The 26,850-nt window shown below is 36.2% G+C and overlaps 1 protein-coding gene and 1 pseudogene across 1 annotated transcript in view; one reads left to right on the top strand and one right to left on the bottom strand.

Annotated features, from left to right (window-relative positions):
- Positions 1–26,850, top strand: part of KIAA0825 (KIAA0825 ortholog) — a 525,573-nt gene that overhangs the window by 221,597 nt on the left and 277,126 nt on the right. The window contains exons 15-16 of the mRNA XM_066381842.1: positions 116–295; positions 7,083–7,307. Coding sequence (XP_066237939.1) covers positions 116–295; positions 7,083–7,307 — 405 coding nt within the window. The remainder of the gene's footprint in view (positions 1–115; positions 296–7,082; positions 7,308–26,850) is intronic.
- On the bottom strand, positions 19,294–19,446 carry LOC136404545 (U2 spliceosomal RNA; annotated as a pseudogene).

Genomic DNA, 26,850 nt, shown 5'->3' with positions numbered 1-26,850 from the left:
ATTTCTCTTAATATTAATCAAATTAATTTTTACAGCATTATGCCAGGGTAAATGATAAAAATTTAATCACATTCACTGATACCTATCTTACTAAGTCATTTTTATTCTTTTTAAGAACTCATCTCTCAAGAACAAGGTTCTGATACAGAAAACAATATGAAGCAAGTATCTAGCTTGGTGGAAGCCATCTTTAAAGTACTATACTATTGCAATTTTTCTCCACAAACATTTGGAAATGTTTTTGTGAGCTACATGGAAGATGAACAATTATGGAACTTTTTATATAACAAACCAGGTACGAGAAATTTATAATTTTAAAGGAAGCTTTTTAAAGATACCTAAGTGTATCTTTAAAGGTGTTTCAAAAGTTTTAGTATCAGTTTTGCTGAGTCTGTTATTTGTAAAAGTTTATATTTTTTTCAGTATAAATGCTTCTTTTGGAAGTTGTTATGAAAAGTTAGTATACTTTGAACAAGATGAGGAGGTGGTTGAGGGAAATATTATGTAATGCAGGTTTTCTTTATTATGAAATTTTCTCTCATAAAAATTTAATTTAATATTTGCCAGAGATTCAGTTTTGCTGTTGAACATTTAAGACAGTAGTATGATGTGAAAAAATATTTTGACTTGTGTGCATTTATTCAATGAACTGATGGACACAACTACTGGTCAATTTTCTTTAAATGTTAAAGGCATTTATTATGGTGACCATGATGCCTGTCTCCATCAGTCAGTTGTTCCTTTGGGGACGATATGTTTTCCCATTTGCATTGTTCTGCCTACAGCTAGAGCATATATGTTCAAGACATAGCAGGTTACATATCTGAACTGGAAGTGTTCATGGGTTGCACCACCTTCCGGGCCAGATATAAAGTCTCACATTGTTTTCTTGCCTTTAAATCTCCATACTTAATATCATAGGAAAACAAAGATGAGAACTTAGACAGTGATTATCCTGTTAATCCATTAATTATTTACATCATTTACATTAGGCTTTCAACATATAACCTTTTTCATACATTGTTTTAGAACTGACATTTTCATAAAATATATCCTAGGATTCATATTTAAAAAATCTAACTGGCTTATAATCATGGTTTCATTCTTTTGACTATCCTTTAAACACTACTTGAATCTCTTTTAAGCTACTTTTCAGTCATTGTATTACATCTACTCTTGTTTATTATCTCTGCAAAACAGTAATAGATAACTTCATGTAATGATTTCAAAAATCTGAATTTATCACATACAGATTCTTTAATAATTATCTCGTTTTAAAATGGTATCTCCTAGTTTTCATACTTTCCATCATTGCTTCCTCTTTACCCAAAGGAGGATAATTTTCTTGTTCAATAGAATGAATTACTTCTGATGTAGACTTTATTAAACTGAAAGAAAAAAATTTGAAAGCCTCTTTACCCCCTGCTGCTTTTAGCTGCTTCTGTTTAAGAGCTGAATTCTCTCACAAGATTATAAAGAATTGGTGACTCACATACTTTAACCATTATTTATCCTTTAAACTTATGTTCCTGAACCATTTTGACACTGACACAAAACTGTACTGAAAACGATATAGAATGTATCAATGGACTTCAGATGCTGGCATGAGAAAGCAAAACTACTACTTGCTCCTTACTAGCCTTCTCTTCATCTACACATTGAGCAAATCCTCCACAAGGTCAGACAAATCTCTTGAGACAAATTTTATACATGTTCATAGAGCCTAAATTGTGTAGGCTCAAAGGGTCCAAACTTCAGATTAGTGAAACATCCTTGGCCTTTGTACAGGTTGTTTGGGGTTTTTCGGTGTGTTTTTTTACATAAAGATGCATTTATTTATTTTAGTAGTTGCTCCAAGGTTTACAATATGTGTCTTTAACTCATCGGTTTACCTCTTAATAATATTAATACACTTCACATCTAATGTAAGGCTTTACAAGGAAATATTTCTATTTATGCTAGTGTTGTCATACATTTTATTTCTACTAATCTTATAAATGCCACAATTTTTTTTGTTTTAGCCAATTATATTTTAAAGAATTTAAAAATGAAAAGGAAGTCTTTTACATTTATCCATAAATTTACCATTCCTGGTACTCTTCTTTTATTGCTGTAGATCTGAGTTTCTAACAGGTATTATTTTCCTTCTACCCAAAATCTTCCTTCAACATTTCTTGTACTACAAGTCTTCTGCCATCAAGTTATTTTAACTTTTCATTGCATGAAATAAGTACTTTTTCTTTATATTTGAAATATTTTTATTAGATATAGAATTCTGGTTTCAGAATTTTTTGTTGTTATTCTTTTTTCTTTTTCATTCAAAACTTTAACACTGTTATTCTAGCTTGCATTGTTCCTAATGGTGAAAGCAATTAATATTAAAGTGTCTTTTCTTTCATGTAATATGTCTTTTTCTTTTTGTGGTTGATTTTTAATATTTTTGTCTCTTTTTCACTACCTTCGAATAATTTGATTACATTGTACTTTGTTTTGGTTTTCTTTGTATTTACTCTGCTTAGGTTTTGTTGAATTTCTTGTATCTGAGAATGTTTGGTTTTTATTATATTTGAAAATATTTCAGCTATTCTTTCTTGGGCTATTTCAACTTTTGTCCCCTCTACCACCACTTTTTTCCTGGGATTCCCATTACATGTATAATTCACCTTTTGTTATTTTCCACATGTCATTGAAGCTGTATTCTTTTATTTTTGTTATTTTTTGTTTTCTGTTTTTAGTCTTCTTTTTCTTTGTATTTTAATTTGGATACTTTCTATTACACCTTCAAGTTCAGTGATCTTTCTTCTTCAATTTCTCAACTGCTATTCAGACCATGCAGTGAATTTTTATTCCAGATATTTTTTATTTGTAATTATTTTATTTAGTTCCTTTTTATATTATTTATATCTTTCCTCATGTTCAAATTTTTTTCATGTATATTAAGAACCCTTGTTTCCTCATTTCATCATCTCTAGTTAACTTGGAATTAATCCAAGTTCACTTTCAAATAGCACTATAATAACAAAATAAGTCTAATTCTTTCTTCCATTTCTTGTATCATTGCTTTTATTCATTTTACTTATATATAAACATTTAGAAGTATAATATGTATGCATATATAATATATGCATGAGTTAATACATTGGTACTATATTATTATTTTGAACAAACATATTAGATCTATTATGAATAGGAAAAATAAAAGTTTTGATTTTACCTTTACCTATTCTGTCTTTGATGCTCTTTTTTTTTTTTTTTTTTTTTTGTAGATCTGAGTTTTGACATATATTACTTTCTTTCTCTCCAAAGAACTTCTTTTAACATTTCTTGCCAGGCAAGTCTACTGGCAACAAATTCCCTCAATTTTTGTTTATCTGAGAAAGTTTTATTTCTCCTTTAGTTTTGGAGGATAATTGTACAGGATATAGAGTTCTTGGTTGACCTTTTTTTTCTTTTAGCACTTTAAATATTTTGTTTCACTTGCTTCTTAGTGGCATGGTTTCTGAGAAGCTGAATGTAATTCTTATTTTTTTTCTCTAAATGCAAGATGTCTTTTTCCCTATGGCTTCTTACAGGACTTTGTCTTTGGTTTTCTATAGTGAGAACAATATGCCTAGGCATAGTTTTTTATTTTTTTATTGTATTTATTTATTTATTGATTGATTTTAGAGAGAGAGGAAAGAGATGAGATGGGGAGTGGGACAGCATTCCATTGTCCTACCCATCCATGTGTTCACTGGTTGACTTTTGAGTGTGCCCTGACCAGGGATCAAACCTACAACCCTGACACATTGGGACAGTGCTCCAACTAAGCCATACAACCAAGGCCTAAGCATACTTTTTTAAAGTATTTGTCCTGCTTGGAGTTCTCTTAACTTCCTGGAAGTGTGGTTTGTGTTTGACATTAATCAGGGAGAAATTCTTGTTTGTAACTGTTTTAAATATTTCTTCTATTTTTTTTTCTTTTCTCTCTTATATTCCCATTATATTGTATGTTACACCTTTTGCAGTTGTCCCATACTCCTTGGATATTCTGTTCTGGTTTAGTTTTCTAGTTTCTGTTATCTTTGCTTTCCCGTTTTGGAGGTTTCTATTGATATATTCTTGAGATTTTTTTCATCAGTCATGTCCAGTTTACTAATAAGCCTTTAAAAGTCATTCTAATTTTTGTTACAGTACTTTTGATCTTTAGTATTTGGCAAGGGGTTCTTATGACTTCCCTCTTTCTATTTATATTGCTGATTTGTTCTTTATGCTGTGTATTTTGTCCGTTAGCACATTTAGCATATTAATCACAGTGTTTTAAATTTCTGGTCTGATAATTCTAACATCTTTGCTATGTCTGTTGCTGATGCTTGCTCTTTCTTTTCAAATTGTTTTTTACCTTTTACTATGTCTTATAATTTCTTTTCTTGAAGGCTGATCATGATATTCTGGGTAAAACTACTGTTTTAAATAGGTTTTTAGTAATGTGATGGGTATGTATGAGGGTAGGGTAAGCTATGTATAGTCCTCTGATTAGTTCTAAATATTTTAGTAAGCCTATGACTCTGGATGGTGTACTTCACAAATGTTTCTTAGATAGGCGAGAATGGCTAGAGTGGGCTTCAATTGGATACTTCCCTTCACCAAGGTGTTAGGTTCTGATAACTCCAGTGGGTTAGACTGTTCTAATAGTTTTTCCTGAGGGCAGGCCTTAAGAGGAACAGAGTGCTCTGGCCTATTTCAAAATGTTTTTTTTTACCCCTCCCCATGCTGGAAGCACTAGGGGATTTTTCTCTGACACTTACCGTGGGAAACTAGTGAAGATCCTGGAGGTAAAACTTACAAAAGTGTGGCAATCCTCCATCCCCCATTCTCCCATTACATGGTTTTGCTGGAGTTATAATTCTCAGACTTGTCTACATTGAGCCTCCAGCAATTTACAATTACAGTTAAGATTTTCCTACCATGGCACTGCTTCTCCTGGTAGTTTCTGCTTCTGAGTCTTTGCTCCAGTAAGCCATGACTCCCCGTATTTGCCTCTGTCCAGTTTCCTTGTATCTTTGCCTCTCTTACAGATCTAAGAAGAATTGTTGATTTTTTTCATTCATTCAGCTTTTTATTTGCTGTTAGGACAGAATGACAACTTTCAAGCTCTTTATATGCAGAGCAGAAATGAGAAAGTCTTGCTACTTACTCTGTATACTCTATTCCCTTTTTTCCCCATTTCTCCTTTTACTTTATCTGTACTATATTTCTACCATAGGCATCTCTGGCTATTGCTTAATCATTTCTGTAGTATCTTGTGCTCAGGAATTTTCAGGCCCCTGAATCAAGAGAACAGTGGGTAGCAAGCCTATAACATTGTAAGAAAATTCTTATCTTAGGTAATAATAGCAAATATATATATAATGTCTACTATGTGCCAGTTTATACAAATTAAATCACATAAATTTTAAATAATTTTTTGAGATAGAGCTATTATTTTCCTATCATTTTCAATGACTTCATTTCATTTTAAAAGAAATAAACACATTCTTTAACAATAAAAAAATAGGGAAATTTTTTTACTTTCTAGAATTTTTAAATGCCTGAGATTTTCTTAATCCATGACCTCAAAAAGTTGAGCCAAAATGAATGTTAATTATTGATACAGGAAGAAGTCTTTATTCTTTTCAATGAATTAAAGTCTTGAAAGATCATTAAAAAGACCACTATGTCTTCCAATATTCCCATAAAGAACAACAGCTTACCTAACTAATGATTGTGCCATGTTAAAAAATTAAACTCTCAATATTCGATAAACCAAGATTTCCTTTACCATGGTCATTTTAACAATGGCCTGAGTCACTTGAGAAACATTACCTTGAAATTTGAGGGAGGAAAAAAACATATAGGTGATTTTCTATATTGATTTAAGTGATAGTCCCATGACTTTGCAATTTTAGTAATAAACTTTTCTTGCATTTATCACAGAATAATATATCATGATGAATAATACAAATAATCAAATAAGGTAGAATTGCAGAAGGAAGGAAGGAAAAAAGACAGGGCTAGAAGAAGAGAGGGAGGGAAAGAAGGCAGAAAAATCGAAATAGGTAGTAAAGGAAGAGAAAATTATAATTAACATTATAGAGTATATCTTTTAATTTTTATATGTTTATGTAAACTTGTATCTGTTAATGAAAATTGCATATTATAGTCTTCCTAAACTGCTTTTATTTTTATACTAAAAAATATACGGATTTATTGTGTAGATGGAGTTACTTTGGCTAATTAAACAAATTACCAATTATGAGACATTTTAATTTTCCTTTTTTTATATCTTTTATATTACCATTATTAATTTATTAAAATAAAGACCTAGAGAAGGAATAAGTGTATTGAAAGGGTAAGTAAAATGTTGGAACTTTTATTATTATTGCTAAATTGTCATCTAAGAAGGTCACACAGCTTGACTAGGCAGTGGCACAGTGGATAGAGCATCAGACTCGGACACAGAGGACCCAAGTTTGAAATCCCAAGGTCACTAGCTTGAGCACAAACTTATCCAGCTTGAGTGTGGGCTCACCAGCTTAAGCACAGATCGCTGGCTTGAGCATGGGATTGTAGACATGACCTCATGGTCTCTGACTTGAGCCCAAGGTCACTGGCTTGAGCAAGGGGTCACTCACTCTGTTGTAGCCCCACCTCATCAAAGCACATATGAGAAAGCAATCTTTGAACAGCTAAGGTACCACAATGAAGAATTGATGCTTCTCATCTCTCTCCCTTCCTGTCTGTCTGTCCCTATCTGTCCCTCTATCTCTGTGTTTGTGTCACACACACACAAAAAAGTCACACAACTTATATTCTACCAATGGAGTTCCAAACTATTGGCAAATATATTCAGTGTTATTTTAATTTCCATTTTTTTTATCATCAAGAAGAAACGTTTTTTTTCAAATGTTTATGAACTGTTTATCAATTACATAATTTATAGATTAAAAGCAGCTCTCCTTTCCTATGGCTTTACACTAGATCATTTAGAACCTGAATTCCTAATTGAATAAGGCGCAAAATATTGCCAGATTCTAATTGTAATATGCTCTCTTATTTTGAAGTCTCAACATGCATGGAGTCTGAGCCAGAAGTCATCCGATGCTTGAGATTGGCACTGACCGACGCTGTCAAGGACATTGTGCAGCAGATAATAACTGTGATGAGCTCTAGGAGAAACCGTGAGACAAACCCAAATAAGCATGGTGTTCCTGAATGTTTACATGAGAGCATTCCAAAAGAATGGGATTATATTCCAAAAGAAACCAAAAGGAAGGAATCAAGCAAAGGTATATTTATTTTTCCGTAAGAACACATCCCTGAAGAAGCAATTTTCTAACATATCAAGTAAAGTGCTAAAAATGATACAATTTATAAACAAGATTAGTTTTCTTTTTACCATGTATTTTAGGACCCCTTATTTTTTTTTTACTGTGAGTCATATGATCAAGGAAAGTAGAAATGAAAATGACTCAATGGTCATTTATATAACTACCAATTCTGAATTTTCTGTAACATTTTGTGTTCATGTTAGTATTCACATATCACATGATTTTGACAATATTTCCTTTAAGTCTGTTGAGTAATCTAAAATTCATACTCTCAAGGGAATTTCTGTGATGTTTAGTTTAATTATTCTTTTTTGAAGTTCTTCTTCTCAACCACCAATTATAACTTTTTAAAAATGTTTTTTAAGTAATTATTTTTGGGTGACACTGGTTAATATAATTATACAGGTTTCAGGTGCTCAATTCTACAGCACATCTCTGTACCCCACATTGTGTGTTCATCCCATAACTTTCTTTCCTGTTTTTAACATACCTATCTTTGTGGCTTTTAAGTCAAAAATAGCACTCTATTTAATACCCACATATTTTTCTGACAGGGCATATTTCCTCTAATACCTATGGTTCTGAACTTAGTGTGTTGCTACTATTCATGGCATTGCATCTACCAAATGTAATATTTAAAAACCATTAACTACTTACATTATTCATTTACTTCATTAATCATGTCCTGTTTTTTTAAATTGTTTATTTCTACCTAGATATTTCTACTTCCTGAGAAATTCACAAGATTCCTTTGAATGAATATTATGTATCTGTCTATATTCATGAAACATCTTTTTTTTTTTTTTAATTTTATTTTTTTAATGGGGTGACATCAATAAATCAGGATACATATATTCAAAGATAACAAGTCCAGGTTATCTTGTCATTCAATTATGTTACATACCCATCACCCAAAGTCAGATTGTCCTTTGTCACCTTCTATCTTGTTTTCTTTGTGCCCCTCCCTCTCCCCCTTTCCCTCTCCCATTCCCTCCTCCCCCCCGTAACCACCACACTCTTATCAATGTCTCTTAGTTTCACTTTTATGTCCCACCTACGTATGGAATAATGTAGTTCCTGGTTTTTTCTGATTTACTTATTTCGCTTCGTATCATGTTATCAAGATCCCACCATTTTGCTGTAAATGTTCCAATGTCATCATTTCTTATGGCTGAGTAGTATTCCATAGTGTATATGTGCCACATCTTCTTTATCCAGTCATCTATTGACGGGCTTTTTGGTTGTTTCCATGTCCTGGCCACTGTGAACAATGCTGCAATGAACATGGGGCTGCATGTGTCTTTACGTATCAATGTTTCTGAGTTTTTGGGGTATATACCCAGTAGAGGGATTGCTGGGTCATAAGGTAGTTCTATTTTCAGTTTTTTGAGGAACCACCATACTTTTTTCCATAATGGTTGTACTACTTTACATTCCCACCAACAGTGTATGAGGGTTCCTTTTTCTCCACAGCCTCTCCAACATTTGCTATTACCTGTCTTGCTAATAATAGCTAATCGAACAGGTGTGAGGTGGTATCTCATTGCCGTTTTGATTTGCATTTCTCTAATAGCTAAAGAAGATGAGCATCTTTTCATATATCTGTTGGCCATTTGTATTTCTTCCTGGGAGAAGTGTCTGTTCATATCCTCTTCCCATTTTTTTATTGGATTGTTTGTTTGTTTGTTGTTGAGTTTTATGAGTTCTTTGTATATTTTGGATATTAGGCCCTTATCTGAGCTGTTGTTTGAAAATATCATTTCCCATTTAGTTGGCTTTCTGTTTATTTTGCTATCAGTTTCTCTTGCTGAGCAAAAACTTCTTAGTCTGATGTAGTCCCATACATTAATTTTTGCCTTCACTTCTCTTGCCATTGGAGTCAAATTCATAAAATGCTCTTTAAAACCCAGGTCCATGAGTTGAGTACCTATGTCTTATTCTATGTACTTAATTGTTTCAGGTCTTATGTTTAGATCTTTGATCCATTTTGAGTTAATTTTTGTACAGGGGGAGAGACTGTAGTCCAGTTTCATTCTTTTGCATGTGGCTTTCCAGTTTTCCCAGCACCATTTATTGAAGAGGCTTTCTTTTCTCCATTGTGTGTTGTTGGCCCCTTTATCAAAAATTATTTGACTATATATATGTGGTTTTATTTCTGGACTTTCTATTCTGTTCCATTGGTCTGATTGTCTATTTTTCTGCCAATACCATGCTGTTTTGATTGTCGTGGCCCTATAATATAGTTTGAAGTCAGGTATTGTAATGCCCCCAGCTTCATTCTTTTTCTTTAGGATTGCTTTGGCTATTCGAGGTTTTTTATAGTTCCATATAAATCTGATGATTTTTTGCTCTATTTCTTTAAAAAACGTCATTGGAAGTTTGATGGGAATTGCATTAAATTTGTATATTGCTTTGGGTAATATAGCCATCTTGATTATATTTATTCTTCCTAGCCAAGAACAAGGTATATTCTTCCATCTCCTTATATCTTTTTTGATTTCCCTTAACAATGGTTTATAGTTTTCATTTTATAAGTCCTTTACATTCTTTGTTATGTTTATTCCTAAGTATTTTATTTTTTTTGTTGCAATCGTGAAGGGGATTATTCTTTTGAGTTCGTTCTCAATTGTTTCATTGTTGGCATATAGAAAGGCTATTGACTTCTGTATGTTAATCTTGTATCCTGGGACCTTACTGTATTGGCTTATGGTTTCTAGTAGTCTTTTTGTGGATTCTTTGGGGTTTTCGATGCATAGGATCATATCATCTGCAAAAAGTGATACCTTTACTTCTTCTTTTCCGATATGGATGCCTTTTATTTCTTTGTCTTGTCTGATTGCTCTGGCTAGAACCTCTAGTACCACATTAAATAAGAGTGGAGAGAGTGGACAACCCTGTCTTGTTCCCGATTTAAGGGGGAAAGCCTTCAGTTTAGTGCCATTTAATATGATGTTAGCTGATGGTTTATCATATATGGCCTTTATCATGTTGAGATATTTTCCTTCTATACCCATTTTGTTGAGAGTCTTAAACATAAAATTGTGTTATATTTTATCAAAAGCCTTTTCTGCGTCTATTGATAAGATCATGTGGTTTTTGTTCTTTGTTTTGTTGATATGGTGTATTACATTAACCGTTTTACGTATGTTGAACCATCCTTGAGATTCTGGAATGAATCCCACTTGATCATGATGTATTATTTTTTTAATATGTTGTTGTATTCGATTTGCTAGTATTTTGTTTAGTATTTTAGCATCTGTATTCATTAGAGATATTGGTCTGTAGTTTTCTTTTTTTGTGCCATCCTTGCCTGGTTTTGGTATGAGGGTTATGTTGGCCTCATAAAATGTGTTCGGAAGTATTGCTTCTTCTTCAATTTTTTGGAAGACTTTAAGTAGAATAGGAACCAAGTCTTCTTTGAATGTTTGATAAAATTCGCTGGTATAGCCGTCAGGGCCTGGACTTTTATTTTTGGGGAGGTTTTTAATGGTTTTTTCTATTTCTTCTCTACTGATAGGTCTGTTTAGGCTTTCTGCTTCTTCTTGACTCAGTCTAGGAAGGTTGTATTGTTCTAGGAATTTATCCATTTCTTCTAGGTTGTTGAATTTAGTGGCATAAAGTTTTTCATCGTATTTTACAATAATTCTTTGTATATCTACGGTGTCCGTGGTGATTTCTCCTCTTTCATTTTGGATTTTGTTTATATGAGTTCTTTCTCTTTTTTCCTTGGTAAGTCTTGCCAAGGGTTTGTCAATTTTGTTGATCTTTTCAAAGAACCAGCTCCTTGTTCTATTAATTTTTTCTATAGTTTTTCTGTCCTCTAATTCATTTATTTCTGCTCTGATTTTTATTATCTCCTTTCTTCGGCTGGTTTTGGGTTGTCTTTGTTCTTCTTTTTCTAGTTCCTTAAGGTGGGAAGTTAAGTGGTTCACTTGGGCTCTCTCTTGTTTGTTCATATATGCCTGAAGTGATATGAACTTCCCTCTTATCACTGCTTTTGTTGCATCCCATAGATTCTGATATGTCGTATTGTCATTTTCATTAGTCTGTATATATCTTTTGATCTCTGCACTTATTTCTTCTTTGACCCATTCATTTTTTAAAAGTATGTTGTTTAGTTTCCACATTTTTGTGGGATTTTTTTCCTCTTTTTTGCAGTTGAATTCTAGTTTCAAGGCTTTATGATCAGAAAATATGCTTGGTACAACTTCAATTTTTCTGAATTTGCTGATGTTGTTTTTGTGGCCCAACATATGGTCAATTCTTGAGAATGATCCATGTACACTGGAGAAAAATGTATACTCAGTCACTTTGGGATGAAATGTCCTGTAGATGTCTATCATATCCAGGTGCTCTAGTGTTTTGTTTAAGGCCACTATGTCTTTGTTGATTCTCTGTTTGGATGACCGATCTAGAGCCGTCAGCGGTGTATTGAGGTCTCCAAGTATGATTGTGTTTTTGTCAGTTTTTGTTTTAAGATCAATAAGTAGCTGTCTTATATATTTTGGTGCTCCTTGGATTGGTGCATATATATTAAGAATTGTTATGTCTTCTTGATTCAGTGTCCCCTTAGCCATTATGAAATGGCCATTTTTGTCTCTGAGTACTTTTCCTGTCTTGTAGTCAGCATTATCCAATATGAGTATTGCTACACCTGCTTTTTTTTTGGATGTTATTTGCTTGGAGTATTGTTTTCCAGCCTTTCACTTTGAATTTGTTTTTATCCTTGTTACTTAGATGAGTTTCCTGTAGGCAGCATACAGTTGGATTTTCTTTTTTAATCCATTCTGCTACTCTGTGCCTTTTTATTGGTGAGTTTAATCTGTTTACATTTAGTGTAATTATTGACACTTGTGAGTTCCCTATTGCCATTTTATATCTTGCTTTCTGTTAGTTTTGTGTCTTGTTTGATCCTTCTCTTTCGTTTTTCTATCTTTTGTTTTTATTTGTTTGTATTCCATACATCTTTCCTCTGTTGCTATCTCTTTTATCTCATGTGCTTCTGTGGTGGTTTTTTCAATGGTGGTTACCTTTGAGTAATGAAAAGGGTCCCTACCCTGTTCATTGTAGCGAACTATTTTGTGAGAACTTTTGCACTCCATCGTCCTTTGCTACTGTTAATCTCCATCTTCTCCCCCCCCCTTCCTTTTTGTTGTTGTCACAGTTTAAATTTGGTTTTATTGTGTTCTTGGTGGAACTTTTACTTGTGGTTTTGTTTTGTTTTGTTCTTTGGATTTGGTTGGAAAACCCCCTTTAGTATTTCCTGAAGTGGGGGTTTTCTGATGATAAATTCCCTCATCTTTTCTGTATCTGTGAATGTTTTTATTTCTCCTTCATATTTGAAGGATAGCTTTGATGGGTATAGTATTCGTGGCTGAAAGTTTCTCTCTTTCAGGACTTTAAATATTGGGGTCCACTCTCTTCTAGCTTGTAGAGTTTCTGCTGAGAAATCTGATGATAATCTAATGGGCCTTCCTTTATATGTTGTATTCTTCTTTTCCCTGGCTGCCTTGAGAATTTTTTCTTTGCTGTTGGTTTGTGTCAATTTTATTATGATATGCCTTGGAGTAGGTTTGTTGGGGTTAAGAAAACTCGGGGTTCTGTTTGCTTCTTGAACTTGAGGCTTTAGTTCTTTCCACAGGCTTGGGAAGTTCTCATCTATTATTTGTTTGAGTATGTTCTCCATTCCATTTTCTCTCTCTTCTCCCTCTGATATACCTATTATTCTTATGTTATTCTTTTTGATGGAGTCAGATAATTCTTGTAGGGCTATCTCATTTTTTTAAATTTTTGAGTCTCTTTCTTCTTCTCTCTGTTGTGCCTCAAGTTGCTTGTCTTCTATTTCACTAATCCTCTCTTCTATCTGACCTGTTCTATTAGCTAAGCTTGTTACTTTGTTTTTCAGCTCATGAATTGAGTTTTTCATCTCTGTTTGATTTGTTTTTATAGTTTCAATTTCCTTGGACATATATTCTTTGTGTTCATTGAGTTGTTTTCTGAGCTCCCTAAATTGCCTTTCTGTGTTTTCTTGTATATCTCGGAGGATTTTTAGGATTTCTATCTTGAATTCTCTGTCATTTAGCTCCAAGGTTTCCAATATATTAAATTTTTTCTCCATAGATTTTTCCTCATCTAGCTGTGTTACCTCTCTTTCTTTTGTATCCATGATATTTGATTTTCTCTTCCTTAATGGCATCTGAGGGTGGTTTTGTTGATAGTATTAATGAGATTTAATAAAGAATAAAAAGTTAAAAAAAATAAAAAATCGAAAAGAGTTGTCTTTTTTAAAAAAAAAATTAATAATGAAATAAAGAAAAATAAAATAAAATAAAAATTTTAAAAAAAGGAAATTATTCCCCCCCCTCCTTTTTTCCTCTCCCCTCCTCTCCCCTCTTTCTTGAGAAAATCTTGTGGTGAACTGTGAATTATAACAAACAATGCCTGTGATGGAGGGCCTGAATTGGGGAAAAGTAATAAAGGGGCAAAAAAAAAGAAAAGAAAAAGAAAAAGAAAAAAAAGAAAAAAAAGGGGGGTATGGACCCACAAAAAGCAAATAAGGAAAAAATTTGGGTCAAGAATAAAATGATTTGCTTTTAGGTGTTGGTTGTCTAAGAGTTATGATGAGAGGAATAAGAGGAAAACAGAAAAATGGGGGGACAAATTAAAAAATTACTATTGTATTTAGTGGAACAAGAACTAGATAAAATGGAGAGCCAGGGATGGGAGCACTGCTAGTGAGTTAAAAAGGTGAAATAAAAACCCCCCAAAATGCCACAAACATAAGTTTGAGTCCCAGATAAGATAATTTGTTTGTTATTGAGGTTTGAATGAGAGGAGATGTAAAGGAGAAAGGAAGAAACTAATATAGAGGGAGAAAAGAAAGAGAGAGAGAGAAAAAAAGAGGGAAGCACTAAAAGAAGAAAAAAGAAAGGAGAGAGAGAGAGAGAGAGTTAAGGGTTTTGGAGTGCAACCCTCATAGAGAGAAAGGAAGAGGAGAGAAAAGATAATGGGAGATGTAACACTTATGGGTAGTGTAGTTCAAGGAGAGGAGAGAGTAAGACCGGCAGAGAGTTAATCGGCCAAATTGGAGGAAGAAAAAAAGTATCAAGAATGAAGATAAGAGAAACAAACGAACAAATATAATAAAATGGGATAGGTTATAAAGTCTGCAGATTATTCTTGATTTTGAGAGGTTATCTTCTTGCTTTTTCTTTTCTCTCCCTCTTCCTGGTTGGTGACTCTGTACCCCAGGTTCTGTCCCTTTGGCACGCTCAGGTAGAGGTTTGCAGTTGATAAGTCTCTATGGCAATGTCATGTATTGTGCTTTAGTCTCGTTGGCAGTCGAGGCTCATTAGCATTTATAGGCTCCGACAGTGAGAGAGTCCGTGTTCCTGGAGCCTTTCTCCTAGTCTTTCCTTCCTCAATTAGTAGCCTAATAATCCAGCTATGGGGTTGCTGCTGCCTCTGCCTGGATAGTAAGAGGCTCAAAGAGCTGGCAACTCCCCACTCTATTTCCACTCAGCACAGGGCTCTGGGTAAGGCTCAGTCAGTCAGAGCTGCTAGCATAATCATGCGGGGTTTCCGCCCACTCAAAGACCTCTGGCTCTGCCACTCTGTCCGGTAACACAGGCGCGCGCCCATTTCCGGGGTGCTTGGAGGAAACTCTCACTCACTGTCTGCACACGCAGACCAGGATATCCGGCCAGCAGTCTCACGCTCTGAGTGAAACCCCCAACCTCATGGAAAAGTTGCAGCGTTGGAATTGGCTCTCGCTCCGTCCCCGTGCTTGGCTTTTGCAAGGCGCTGGGGCAGCCCGAGATTCCGCTTTGGCCCACACAAAGGCCCCTGACTCTGCCCCTTTGTGCGATAACACAGGCGCGCACTGCCGAGGCACTCGGAGGAATCTCTCACTCCCTATCTGCGTGCGCAGACCAGGATATGAGGCCTGCCGCGTTTCCCTCTGAGTGCAACCCCCACCAGCACGGAAAATTTCCACCATTGGAATTAGTTCTCGCTCCCTCCCGTGCGCGGCTTTCCCAGGGCTCTGGGGCTGCCCAGAGATTCTGCTTTCAGCCCACAGAAAGGCCTCTGACTCTGCCTCTCTGTGGGGTAACACGGGCACCCACTCCCGGGGCTTAGGAAGAAATCTCTCGCCCACTAACTGCGCACCGACCAGGAGATTGGGTAAAATGGCTGCCCCGCTTGTCTTTCATTGTTTGGGTTTGGCGCTAGTGTTAGCTTGTATTGCCCGGGTTGCCACAGGATCAGTTTTTCCTCGGCTTGGATCTCCGTGCCACAGCCTGGTTCGGCCGTTTGTGCCGCGGCCTGGATCTATTCACCCCCTTTGCACGCCTCAGTTTCTATATTCACAGTTACCAGAGAAAGCCGCCCTGTTTAGGTTAATGAGGAAGGTGGAACATTTCTTACTCCCTATTTCCTTCGGGGTTTGGTTATATATATAGCCAATTTTTCACTCAACCATACCTTCGGGTGTATTGTGTAGCATCTGGAGGCTCCAAGTATAGGTTTTTCTGTTTCTGGTTGAAGATCTTGTTGAGTTTTGGGGGAGATTTATTGGTATCGCTTCCTACCCCGCCATTACTCTGACGTCATCTCCGAAACATCTTTAGGATTTAAAAAATTTAACTTTTCCTTTCTATATTCATCTTTTTTGACAATTTTTAAGACATTTATTGACAGGTGCTTGTACTTTATTGATTTTATTTTTAAAAATCTAGTTGTAAACTTTTATTATAATTAAAATAATATTCCTAGACCAGAAACAATTTTAAAACCTTTAAAGGTGTATTGAGAATAATACAGGCTTTAAAATGAACACATGTTTGCCATTATCAAAAAGAGACAGCTTAGGTAAAAATAAAACCCTGTGCCACACAGATAATGCTGGTAGTTATCTGTTCAACAGACAAAAAGTAAGCACTTGAGGTCTTCCACTCCAAACTTCTGTTTATTTCTTGAACAAAAGAACAGCAATGTATTCATCTTTTAAAAACAATATTTTTTAACTAACTAAAGAAACCATCAACAGTAAAATACTCTAGTTGAGCCCACTAAAATCAATTGAAGGGACTAGCCCAGGGATTGGGAACCTTTTTGGCTGAGAGAGCCATAAATGCCACATATTTTAAAATGCAATTCCCTGAGAGCCATACAACGACCCATATACATTACACATTATCCAATAAAAATTTGGTGTTGTCCTGGAGGACAGCTGTGATTGGCTCTAGCCACCCGCAACCATGAACATGAGCGGTAGGAAATGAATGAATCGTAATACATGAGAATGTTTTATATTTTTAATGTTTGGTTTTTTTTTTATTAATGATTTGTCTGTGAGCCAGATGCAGTCATCAATAGAGCCACATCTGGCTCACGAGCCATAGGTTCCCGACCTCTGGACTAGCCTTTCATTCTTCTTCATGAAGATCCTAAATAATGTGGCTCTACTCAACAACCTATATTACAAACTCAAATAAATGATCTATGACCTTTCACAGTAATGTGTTAACTCTGTGCAAACCCTCTTAAACTGCCTTTGAATCAAGTTAAACCATTTAATTGAAATTGGAGAGTGTCAGCTATTTGTTACTGAAATTATTTCTTTCTGAATTGAAGCCATCATTCTTCATTCTAGCTTTTGGATAGTTCATAGATATTGAGCAATTCAGAAGGATAATCTATAGTTAGCATATCACCTTACAGAAGTAGTCCTGTTTTGATTGTGGCTTTCAAGTCATTCTTGATAGGCAGAAACCGCTGAAAAAAACAAAAACAGGAGGCTAATGCATTCCAAAAGGGAAATTTATTTTGAAAGCACCTGGGTGCCAAGTGGACTGAGACCAGCAAAGGGTGTCAGTGCCCAGCTGCGGGAGGGAGTGCTAGATACAGGGGTTACTGCGAGCATTTGCTGGCATGGGGTTGCCTCCACCTGGACATGCTTAGATTAGCATATCTTGGTTTGTTGCCTAGGTCAGTGGTCCCCAACCTTTTTTGGGCCACGGACCGGTTTAATGTCAGAAAATATTTTCACGGACTTGCCTTTAGGGTGGGATGGAAAAATGTATCAAATGACCAAGACAAGCGTCAAAAGCGAGTCTTAGACGAATGTAACAGAGGGAATCTGGTCATTTTTTAAAAATAAAACATCGTTCAGACTTAAATATAAATAAAACGGAAATAATGTAAGTTATTTATTCTTTCTCTGCGGACTGGTACCAAATGGCCCACAGACCAGTACCGGCCCGGGGGTTGGGGACCACTGGCCTAGGTCACAAACTGTCTCCCTTTCCCAACCCTCAAGTCCCTCTGAATGGCCTTGTCCCAAGGACATTTCTCAGAACCTCCCAGGGTGGGGGGAGTTGCTTAAGGGGAGGGGGAGGTTAGGTGAGGAAGATGCTTACTGAAGAAGTTGCCCTAGTGGGAGCCAGGTGAGAGTAATTTGAGTTTTAAAGGGGCTCTGGATTTAAGGGAGCCAGCTAAAACCTAACAGTTCTATGCAGAATCAATTTTGCTTTCTAAAAGCATTTTGGAATTCTTCCGTAACATTTCATAACATTTGGAGCCTCCAGTTCCAAAAATATTTACTTTGTAGATACTGTCTTATGGTTTTCCTTACTAGATAATCTTTATAATATTATCACTAAGAGTAGAAATACAACATTTCCACAATAGATAGCCATGAAGGGGTGCCAAGTCACATAATTATATAAAAGTAGGTTGATGAAGGAGAAAAGTGATTTTATAAAGCATTTTGTGCACCCCTGGTGGGTATGATATGACAATAGGAGGATGCCATTGTTCGTCATTTCTGCTCAACCTTTATTTTTACTACTACAGCATACGAGAAACATCATACTTACATGCCAGATATTGTCACTTATTCTTTCAATAAATATTTACTAAGTGAATTATTACTACCTACCAGTCATGGGGTTGAGGTCAGATATAAACTATTAATAAGGTACCTCCTCTTGGTGCTTGAAGAGAATTCTGTTTACAATTGGATACAAACACTCAGGGGATGTACAAGACAATTCTTTGGTATGTGAACATTGAAAGAAAGAAATTAAACATTATTAAAATGTCATATGGAGATTGTCACTGGCATTCTCCCTTGGTTATATGTGAGACAGTCATGTGTTGGGGGCAATATTGTTGGGTAGGAGATAGACAGGGTAACTCACTCTTTCATTAGCTTTTAGCATACGCTAATGAATTAAGCGTATCCAGGAAATCAACTACATTTTAAAACTAATACTGGGAATACAAGAAAGAGCAAATGACAAAGTGAAAAAGTTCACTGTTATTTCTATTTCTAAAAAGAGTTCCTTCTAAGCCATATTATAAGGAAAAACAATAATAATCTGATCAGATGTGACCAAAAAAAAAAAAAAGAATAAAAATGGAAATGTGTGAAAAAATCATTTGAACTCTGGCTTCATTTACTTTATAAAACAAGTCCTTCCTAAGTGAGTATTGTGCCTTGAGATATTAGCTAAAAATAGTTTAAAGTCATCTTGATTAGCAAAAGATTTCAAAACCAAGCATTCCAAAAATGAAGACAAACCTCTGTAATCTCTTCCAGCAGTGTTTTAAGTCAGGTGTATTTAATTCATTATTTCGCAGAATTTGTGGAAATAATGATAAATGTTTAGAGATCTTTTCTGAAGATTGTGACTTATTAAAAGACAAATAGTTACTAGCTTAAGAGGGAGCATTTGCTCTTCCTGACACAGTAAAAATGACAACATGTAAAACACTATGGTGACAAACAGAAATGCACATCCTTATTTCTTTGTCAGCAAATACTGTTACCTAGAAAGCACCAAAGCTTTAAAGAAATAAATATTACTATAAATTATACAAAGTAGATCTGTGGAAGAGTTGAATGAAAGGTCAGCTATTTCCTATATAGATCTACTTAGGTATTTACTCCCTTATTTCAGAGTGAAAACAAAAACAACCAGTTGTTTTGTTTCTTTGACAACAAATAAATGAAAGATATACTGGAGAATATATTCTCTTAGCAGTAAATAACTTTTTACACTTGATCTTAGCCAAAAGGCCAAGAAGCGATAGTAAATAACTTTTTTTTTTTTTTTTTTTGTATTTTTCCGAAGTTGGAAGCGGGGAGACAGTCAGACAGACTCCCGCATGCGCCCAACCGGGATCCACCCGGCATGCCCACCAGGGGGCGATGCTCAGCCCATCTGGGGCTTCACTCTGTTGCATCCAGAGCCATCTTGAGGCAGAAGCCACAGAGCCATCCCCAGCGCCTGGGCCATCTTTGCTCCAGTGGAGCCTCGGCTATGGGAGGGGAAGAGAGAGACAGAGAGGAAGGAGAGGGGAAGGCGTGGAGAAGCAGATGGGCGCTTCTCCTGTGTGCCCTGGCCGGAATCGAACCCGGGACTCCTGCACGCCAGGCCAACACTCTACCACTGAGCCAACTGGCCAGAGCCAATAGTAGATAACTTTTTAAATAAAAAAGAATGCTTTATGGGACAACTGCTGGAGTAACTGCTTTAACTGAAACTGGATTCTGGAGGGGAAACAGAAGTAGCACCACAAGGTAAATGTATTCATGGCATTGTCCACATGCAGATTGCTGAGAAAGAAATCTATGGCAAAAATACACAAAGTGCTATCAGAAGTCACTAAGGTAATTTATTTTATAAAAACCAGAAATAGTCACTTTATGAAAACCACTATCACCTATAAAATATTATAGCTACACACTTAAGAACTTAAAAATAGTATGTTTTAACATGATTAAAATATTCCAAATAAAAAATTAAGTGATTCTTGAACATTTTGCTTAAAAATATTTTTCAGTGTGTTTGCAAGATCAACGAATTGACATCCTGAATGACAAATACTTATGAGTCACCTTTCAGCAACAGCCTTTGCCTGTTTGGTGGCTGAGATTGAAAGCAAGGATCGTGATTTCTCAGGGCAGTTATCGGTACACTTGTTCCATGTGCATCTATGCATGTCTATGCAGTTCCTTCCCCCATGACAGCCATTAACACCAAGTATGGAAACAAACCACACTTAGAACCTGACCTTTGAATCACTGTTTAATAGAGTAGTAAGCCCAAATTTTAAAAATAATGAAGCATATTAAATCTTATTATTCTTACTCAGTACATTATTATTGACATTTTATACTATTAATAAACTAAATTTTTAATTAATTTTAAGAAATTATTTTGTCTTTACCTCATTCTGTATAAATTTCCATTTTGCATGTTTTATAACCCACAAAATATATTATAAAATGTTATAGTCAAGAGTACATGCATAAGAAGGAAGAAATTATAAATACATAAATATATAAATCCTACTGCATTTATTCTAAGATTTTTTTTCACACTTTATCAGCTGTGAAACTGGGATGGCTCTTACAATGTATTTCAAGTATATGGCTTTGATAGAAGTCAGGCAATTTTAGTCAAGACAGAAAAGTAAGTGTGTAGCATTCTTTTTTTTGAATTTTTCTGAAGCTGGAAACAGAAAGAGACAGTCAGACAGACTCCCTCATGCGCCCACCAGGGGCGACACTCTGCCCACCAGGGGGCGATGCTCTGCCCCTCTGGGGCGTCGCTCTCCCGCAACCAGAGCCACTCTAGTGCCTGGGGCAGAGGCCAAGGAGCCATCCGCAGCGCCCGGGCCATCTTTGCTCCAATGGAGCCTTGGATGCGGGAGGGGAAGAGAGACACAGAGAGGAAGGAGGGGAGGGGGGTGGAGAAGCAAATGGACGCTTCTCCTATGTGCCCTGGCCGGGAATTGAACCCGGGTCCCCCACACGCCAGGCCGACGCTCTACCGCTGAGCCAACCGGCCAGGGCCGTGTGTAGCATTCTTAAAAGATCTCTCCCTGGTGTGTTGTTAACATCATCACAGACTTAAGGTCACTGTGATTAGTAGAATGGATTTATTACTACCTAAAATAAAGAGAATATAACATATAACCTTTGAACTCAAATACCTGACGGTACAAGGGGGAGTATGAGACACAGACACATAAGAAGCATTTAAGACTATTTGGGTTTTTTTAAGGTTCCATACGAACCTAGTAACTTTTTGCTCTATTTCTTTAAAAAATGACATTAGGATTTTGATGGGGATTGCATAAAATTTGTATACAGTGGTCCCTCTTCTATCGCAGGGGTTAGATCCAGAACCCCCGGTGATAGGCAAAAATCTGCGAAGTACCAACCTTATATTTATTTTATTATTTATATATATTTTAAGGCTTTTATAAACTCTTCCCACACTCTTATAAACCTTTTCAATTTTTTAGCCTAGAAAGTGCTTATTTTACCACAAAAATAATTAAAATAATAAATATATAAAAATACTTATATACATATTACAATACTTATATACAAACTCCTGAGATACAGCAAAAAATCTGCAATACAAAATTAGATATATACAGTTTTAAAATCGACGATACAGTGAGACCGTGAAAAGTGAACCACAATATGGCGAGGAGTGACTGTATTGCTTTTGGTGATATGGCCATTTTAACTATGATGATTCTTCCAATTGATGAACATGGAATATTTTTCCATTTCATTGTCTTTTTCAATTTTTTTCAATAATGTTTTTTGGGTTTTTTTAGTTTTGGATGCTTTTTTTAAATCTTATTTTTATTCATTTTAATGCAGTGACATTGATAAATCAGGGTACATATGTTTTGAGCAAACATCTCCAGAGTATTTTGACATTTTAAAAAAAAAAATATTTTTAAGACTTTATTCATTTTTGAGAGAAAGAAGATGGGAGGAGCAGGAAGCACCAACTCCCACATGTGCCTTGACCAGGCAAGCCCAGGGTTTCGAACCGGCAACCACAGCGTTCCATGTTGATGCTTTATCCACTGCGCCACCACAGGTCAGGTGATTATTTTGACATTTGATTATGCTGCATACTCCTCACCCAAAGTCAAATTGTCTTCTGTCACCTTCTATCTGGTTTTCTTTGTGCCCCTCCCCTCCCCCATCACCCTCTCTCTCCTTCCTCGCCCCCTCCCCACCCCCGCACCCCACCCCTTGTTACCATCACATTCTTCTCCATGTCTCTGAGTCTCATTTTTTTTTTTGTATTTTTCTGAAGTTGGAAACATGGAGGCAGTCAGACAGACTCCCACATGTGCCCAACCGGGATCCACCCGGCATACCCACCAGGGGGCGATGCTCTGCCCTTCTGGGGCGTTGCTCTGTTGCAACCAGGGCCATTCTAACACCTGAGGCAGAGGCCATGGAGCCATCCTCAGCACCCGGGCCAACTTTGCTCCAATGGAGCCTTGGCTGCAGGAGGGGAAGAGAGAGACAGAGAGGAAGGAGAGGGAGAGGGGTGGAGAATCAGATGGGTGCCTCTCCTGTGTGCCCTGGCTGGGAATCAAAGCCGGGACTCCTGCACACCAGGCTGATGCTCTACCACTGAGCTAACCAGCCAGGGCCCTGAGTCTCATTTTTATGTCCCATCTGTGTATGGGTTCATATAGTTCTTAGTTTTTTTCTGATTTGCTTATTTCACTTTGTATAATGTTATCAAGGTCCATCTATGTTATTGTAAATGATCCGATGTCATCATTTCTTTTTTCTTTTTTTTTTTTTTTTGTATTTTTCTGAAGCTGGAAACGGGGAGAGACAGTCAGACAGACTCCCGCATGCGCCTGACCGGGATCCACCCAGCATGCCCACCAGGGGCGACGCTCTGCCCACCAGGGGGCGATGCTCTGCCCCTCCGGGGTGTCGCTCTGTTGCGACCAGAGCCACTCTAGCGCCTGGGGCAGAGGCCAAGGAGCCATCCCCAGCGCCCGGGCCATCTTTGCTCCAATGGAGCCTTGGCTGCAGGAGGGGAAGAGAGAGACAGAGAGGAAGGAGGGTGGGGGTGGAGAAGCAAATGGGCGCTTCTCCTATGTGCCCTGGCCGGGAATCGAACCCGGGTCCCCCGCACGCCAGGCCGACGCTCTACCGCTGAGCCAACCAGCCAGGGCCTCATCATTTCTTATGGCTGAATAGTATTACATAGTATACATGTACCAAAGCTTTTTAATCCACTCGTCCTCTGACGAACACTTGGGCTGTTTCCAGATCTTCACTATTGTGAACAATGCTGCCATAAACATGGGGGTGCATTTCTCTTCTGGAATAGTTCTATGGTGTTCTTGGGGTATATTCCTAAAAGTGGGACAGCTGGGTTAAAAGGCAGTTCGATTTTCATTTTTTTGAGGAATCTCCATACTGTTTTCCACAGAAGCTGCACCAGTCTGCATTCCCACCAGCAGTGCAGGAGGGTTCCCTTTTCTCCACATCTTCGCCAGCACTTATTCTGTGTTGTTTTGTTGATGAGCGCCATTCTGACAGGTGTAAGGTGATATCCAGCATCATTCATGATCAAAACTTTCAACAAAGTGGGAATACAGGGAACATACCTCAACATGATAAAGGCCATTTATGACAAACCCGCAGCCAACATACTCAATCGGCAAAAATTAAAAGCAATCCTCTTAAGATCAGGAACAAGGCAGGGGTTCCCCCTTTCACCACTCTTATTCAACATAGTCCTGGAGGTCCTAGCCACAGCAATCAGACAAGAAGAAGAAATAAAAGGCATTCAAGTTGGAAAAGAAGAAGTAAAGCTATCATTATTTGCATTATTCAATAGATACTTTTTCTGCATCTATTGAAATTATCATTGTGGTTTTAATTTGCATTTCTCTAATGATTAGTGATGTTGAGCATTTTTTTCATATGCCTATTGGCCATCTGTATGTCCTCTTTGGAGAAGTGTCCATTCATTTCTTTTGCCCTTTTTTTATTGGATTGTCTTTCTGGTGTTGAGATTTAGAAGTTCTTTATAAATTTTGGTTATTAACCCCTTATCAGACGTACTGTCAAATACGTTCTACCATTGTGTAGTTTGTCTTTTTATTCTGTTCTTATTGTCTTTGGCTGTGCAAAAGCTTTTTAGTTTGATATAATCCCATTTGTTTATCCTGTCTTTTATTTCACTTGCCTGTGGAGATAAATCAGCAAATATATCGCTGCGAGAGATGTCGGAGAGCTTACTGACTATGTTTTCTTCTAAGATGCTTATGGTTTCACGGCTTACATTTAAGTCTTTTATCCATTTTGAGTTTATTTTTGTGAATGGTGTAAGCTGGTGGTCTAGTTTCATTTTTTTTGCTGGTAGCTGTCCAGTTTTCCCAACATCATTTATTAAAAAGGCTGTCTTTACTCCATTGTATGCCCTTACCTCCTTTGTCAAATATCAGTTGTCCATAGAGCTATGGATTTATTTTTATGTTCTCTGTTCTGTTCCATTGATCTATGTGCCTATTCTTATGACAGTAACACGCTGTTTTGAGTACAATGGCCTTGTAGTATAGCTTGATATCAGGAAGTGTGATACCTCCTCCTTTATTCTTTTTTTTAAGATTGCTGAGGCTATTTGTGTTCTCTTTTGGTTCCATATAAATTTTTGGAATATGTGACCTATATCTTTAAAGTATGTCATTGGTATTGCATTGAATTTATAAATTGCTTTGGGTAATATAGACATTTTAATGATGTTTATTCTTTCTATCCATGAACATGGTACATGCTTCCACTTGTTTACATCTCCCTTGATTTCTTTTATCAATGTTTTATAATTTTCCAAGTACAAGTCTTTAGTCTCCTTGGTTAAATGTACTCTTAGGTACTTTATTATTTGGTTGTAATAGTGAAGGGGGTTGTTTCCTTAATTTCTCTTTCTGACTGTTCATTGTTGGTCTATAAAAATGCCTCTTATTTCTGAGTATTAATTTTATATCCTGCCACTTTGCTGAATTTATTTATCAGGTCCAGTAGTTTTTTGACTGAGATGTTAGGGTTTTCTATATACAATATCATATCACCTGCAAATAATGATAGCTTTACCTCTTCTTTTCCAACTTGAATGCCTTTTATTTCTTCTTCTTGTCTGATTGCTGTGGCTAGGACTTCCAGGACTATGTTGAATAAGAGTGGTGAAAGGAGGCACCCCTGCCTTGTTCCTGATCTTAAGGGGATTGCTTTTAATTTTTGCTCATTGAGTATGATGTTGGCTGTGGGTTTGTCATAGATGGCCTTTATCATGTTGAGGTATGTTCCCTGTATTCCCACTTTGTTGAGAGTTTTGACCATGAGTGGATGCTGGATTTTATCAAATGCTTTTTCTGCATCCATTGAAATTATCATGTGGTTTTTTCTCCTTCCTTTTGTTTATGTGATGAATCATATTGATTGATTTGCGAATACTGTACCAGCCTTGCCTTCCCAGAATAAATCCCACTTGATCTTGGTGTATGATTTTTTTCCATATATTGTTGGATGCGGTTTGCTAATATTTTGTTGAGAATTTTAGCATCTATATTCATCAGGGATATTGGCATATAATTTTCTTTCTTCATGTTGTCTTTGCCTGGTTTTGGAATCAGAATTATGCTCAACTCATAAAAGGAGCTTGGAAGTCTTCCTCTTGAATATTTTGAAATAGCTTGAGAAGGATAGGAGTTAGTTCTTCTTTGAATATTTTGTAGAATTCACTTGTGAAGCCATCTGGCCCAGGACTTTTCTTTTTTGGGAGTTTTTTGATAACTGTTTTGATCTCATTTGGTGTAATTGGTCTGTTTAAGTTTTCTGATTCTTCCAGATTGATTTTTGGAAGATTGTATGTTTCAAGGAATTTGTCCATTTCATCTGGGTTGTCTAGTTTTTTGGCATACAGTTTTTCATAGTATTTTCTTACAATATTTTGTATTTCTGTTGTGTCAGTTGTTATTTCTCCATTCTCATTTCTAATTTTTTTCAATAATGTTTTGTAATTTTCAGTATATAGGTCTTTTACATCCTTTGTTAAATTTATTCCTAGATACTTTATTTTTCTGTTGTTGCAATTGTAAAGGAAATTGTTTTTTTGAGTTCATTTTCTGAAGGTTCATAATTGGCATATGGAAAAGCAGTAGACTTTTATATAGTGAATTTGTATCCTGTGACTTTACTGTATTGGTTTATTGTTTCTAATAATTTTTTGGTGGAGACTTTGGGGTTCTATACAGGATCATGTCATCTGCAATAAGTGATACCTTTATTCTTCTTTCCTGATATGAATGCCTTTTATTTCTTTCTTTTGCCTGATCACTGTGACTAAAGCTTCCAGAACTATGTTGAATAAGAGTCCAGAGAGTGGGCAGCCTCGTCTCATTCCTGGTTTTAAGGAAAAAGCCTTCATTTTTCACCATTTAGTATGATATTACCTAGTGGTTTGTCATATATGGCCTTTATTATGTTGAGGTACTTTTCCTCTAATTTTTTTTTATTGAATGTTTTAAACATAAAGGGATGTTGTATTTTATCAAATGCCTTTTCTGCCTCTATTGATAGGATAATATTATTTTTCTCTTTTGTTTTCTTGATGTGACATATTACATTGATCCATTTCCATAT

Source organism: Saccopteryx leptura, chromosome 4 (genome assembly GCF_036850995.1).
Source record: "Saccopteryx leptura isolate mSacLep1 chromosome 4, mSacLep1_pri_phased_curated, whole genome shotgun sequence".
In the NCBI taxonomy this organism is placed as follows: domain Eukaryota; kingdom Metazoa; phylum Chordata; class Mammalia; order Chiroptera; family Emballonuridae; genus Saccopteryx; species Saccopteryx leptura.
This window is presented reverse-complemented; position numbering and strand designations above follow the sequence as displayed.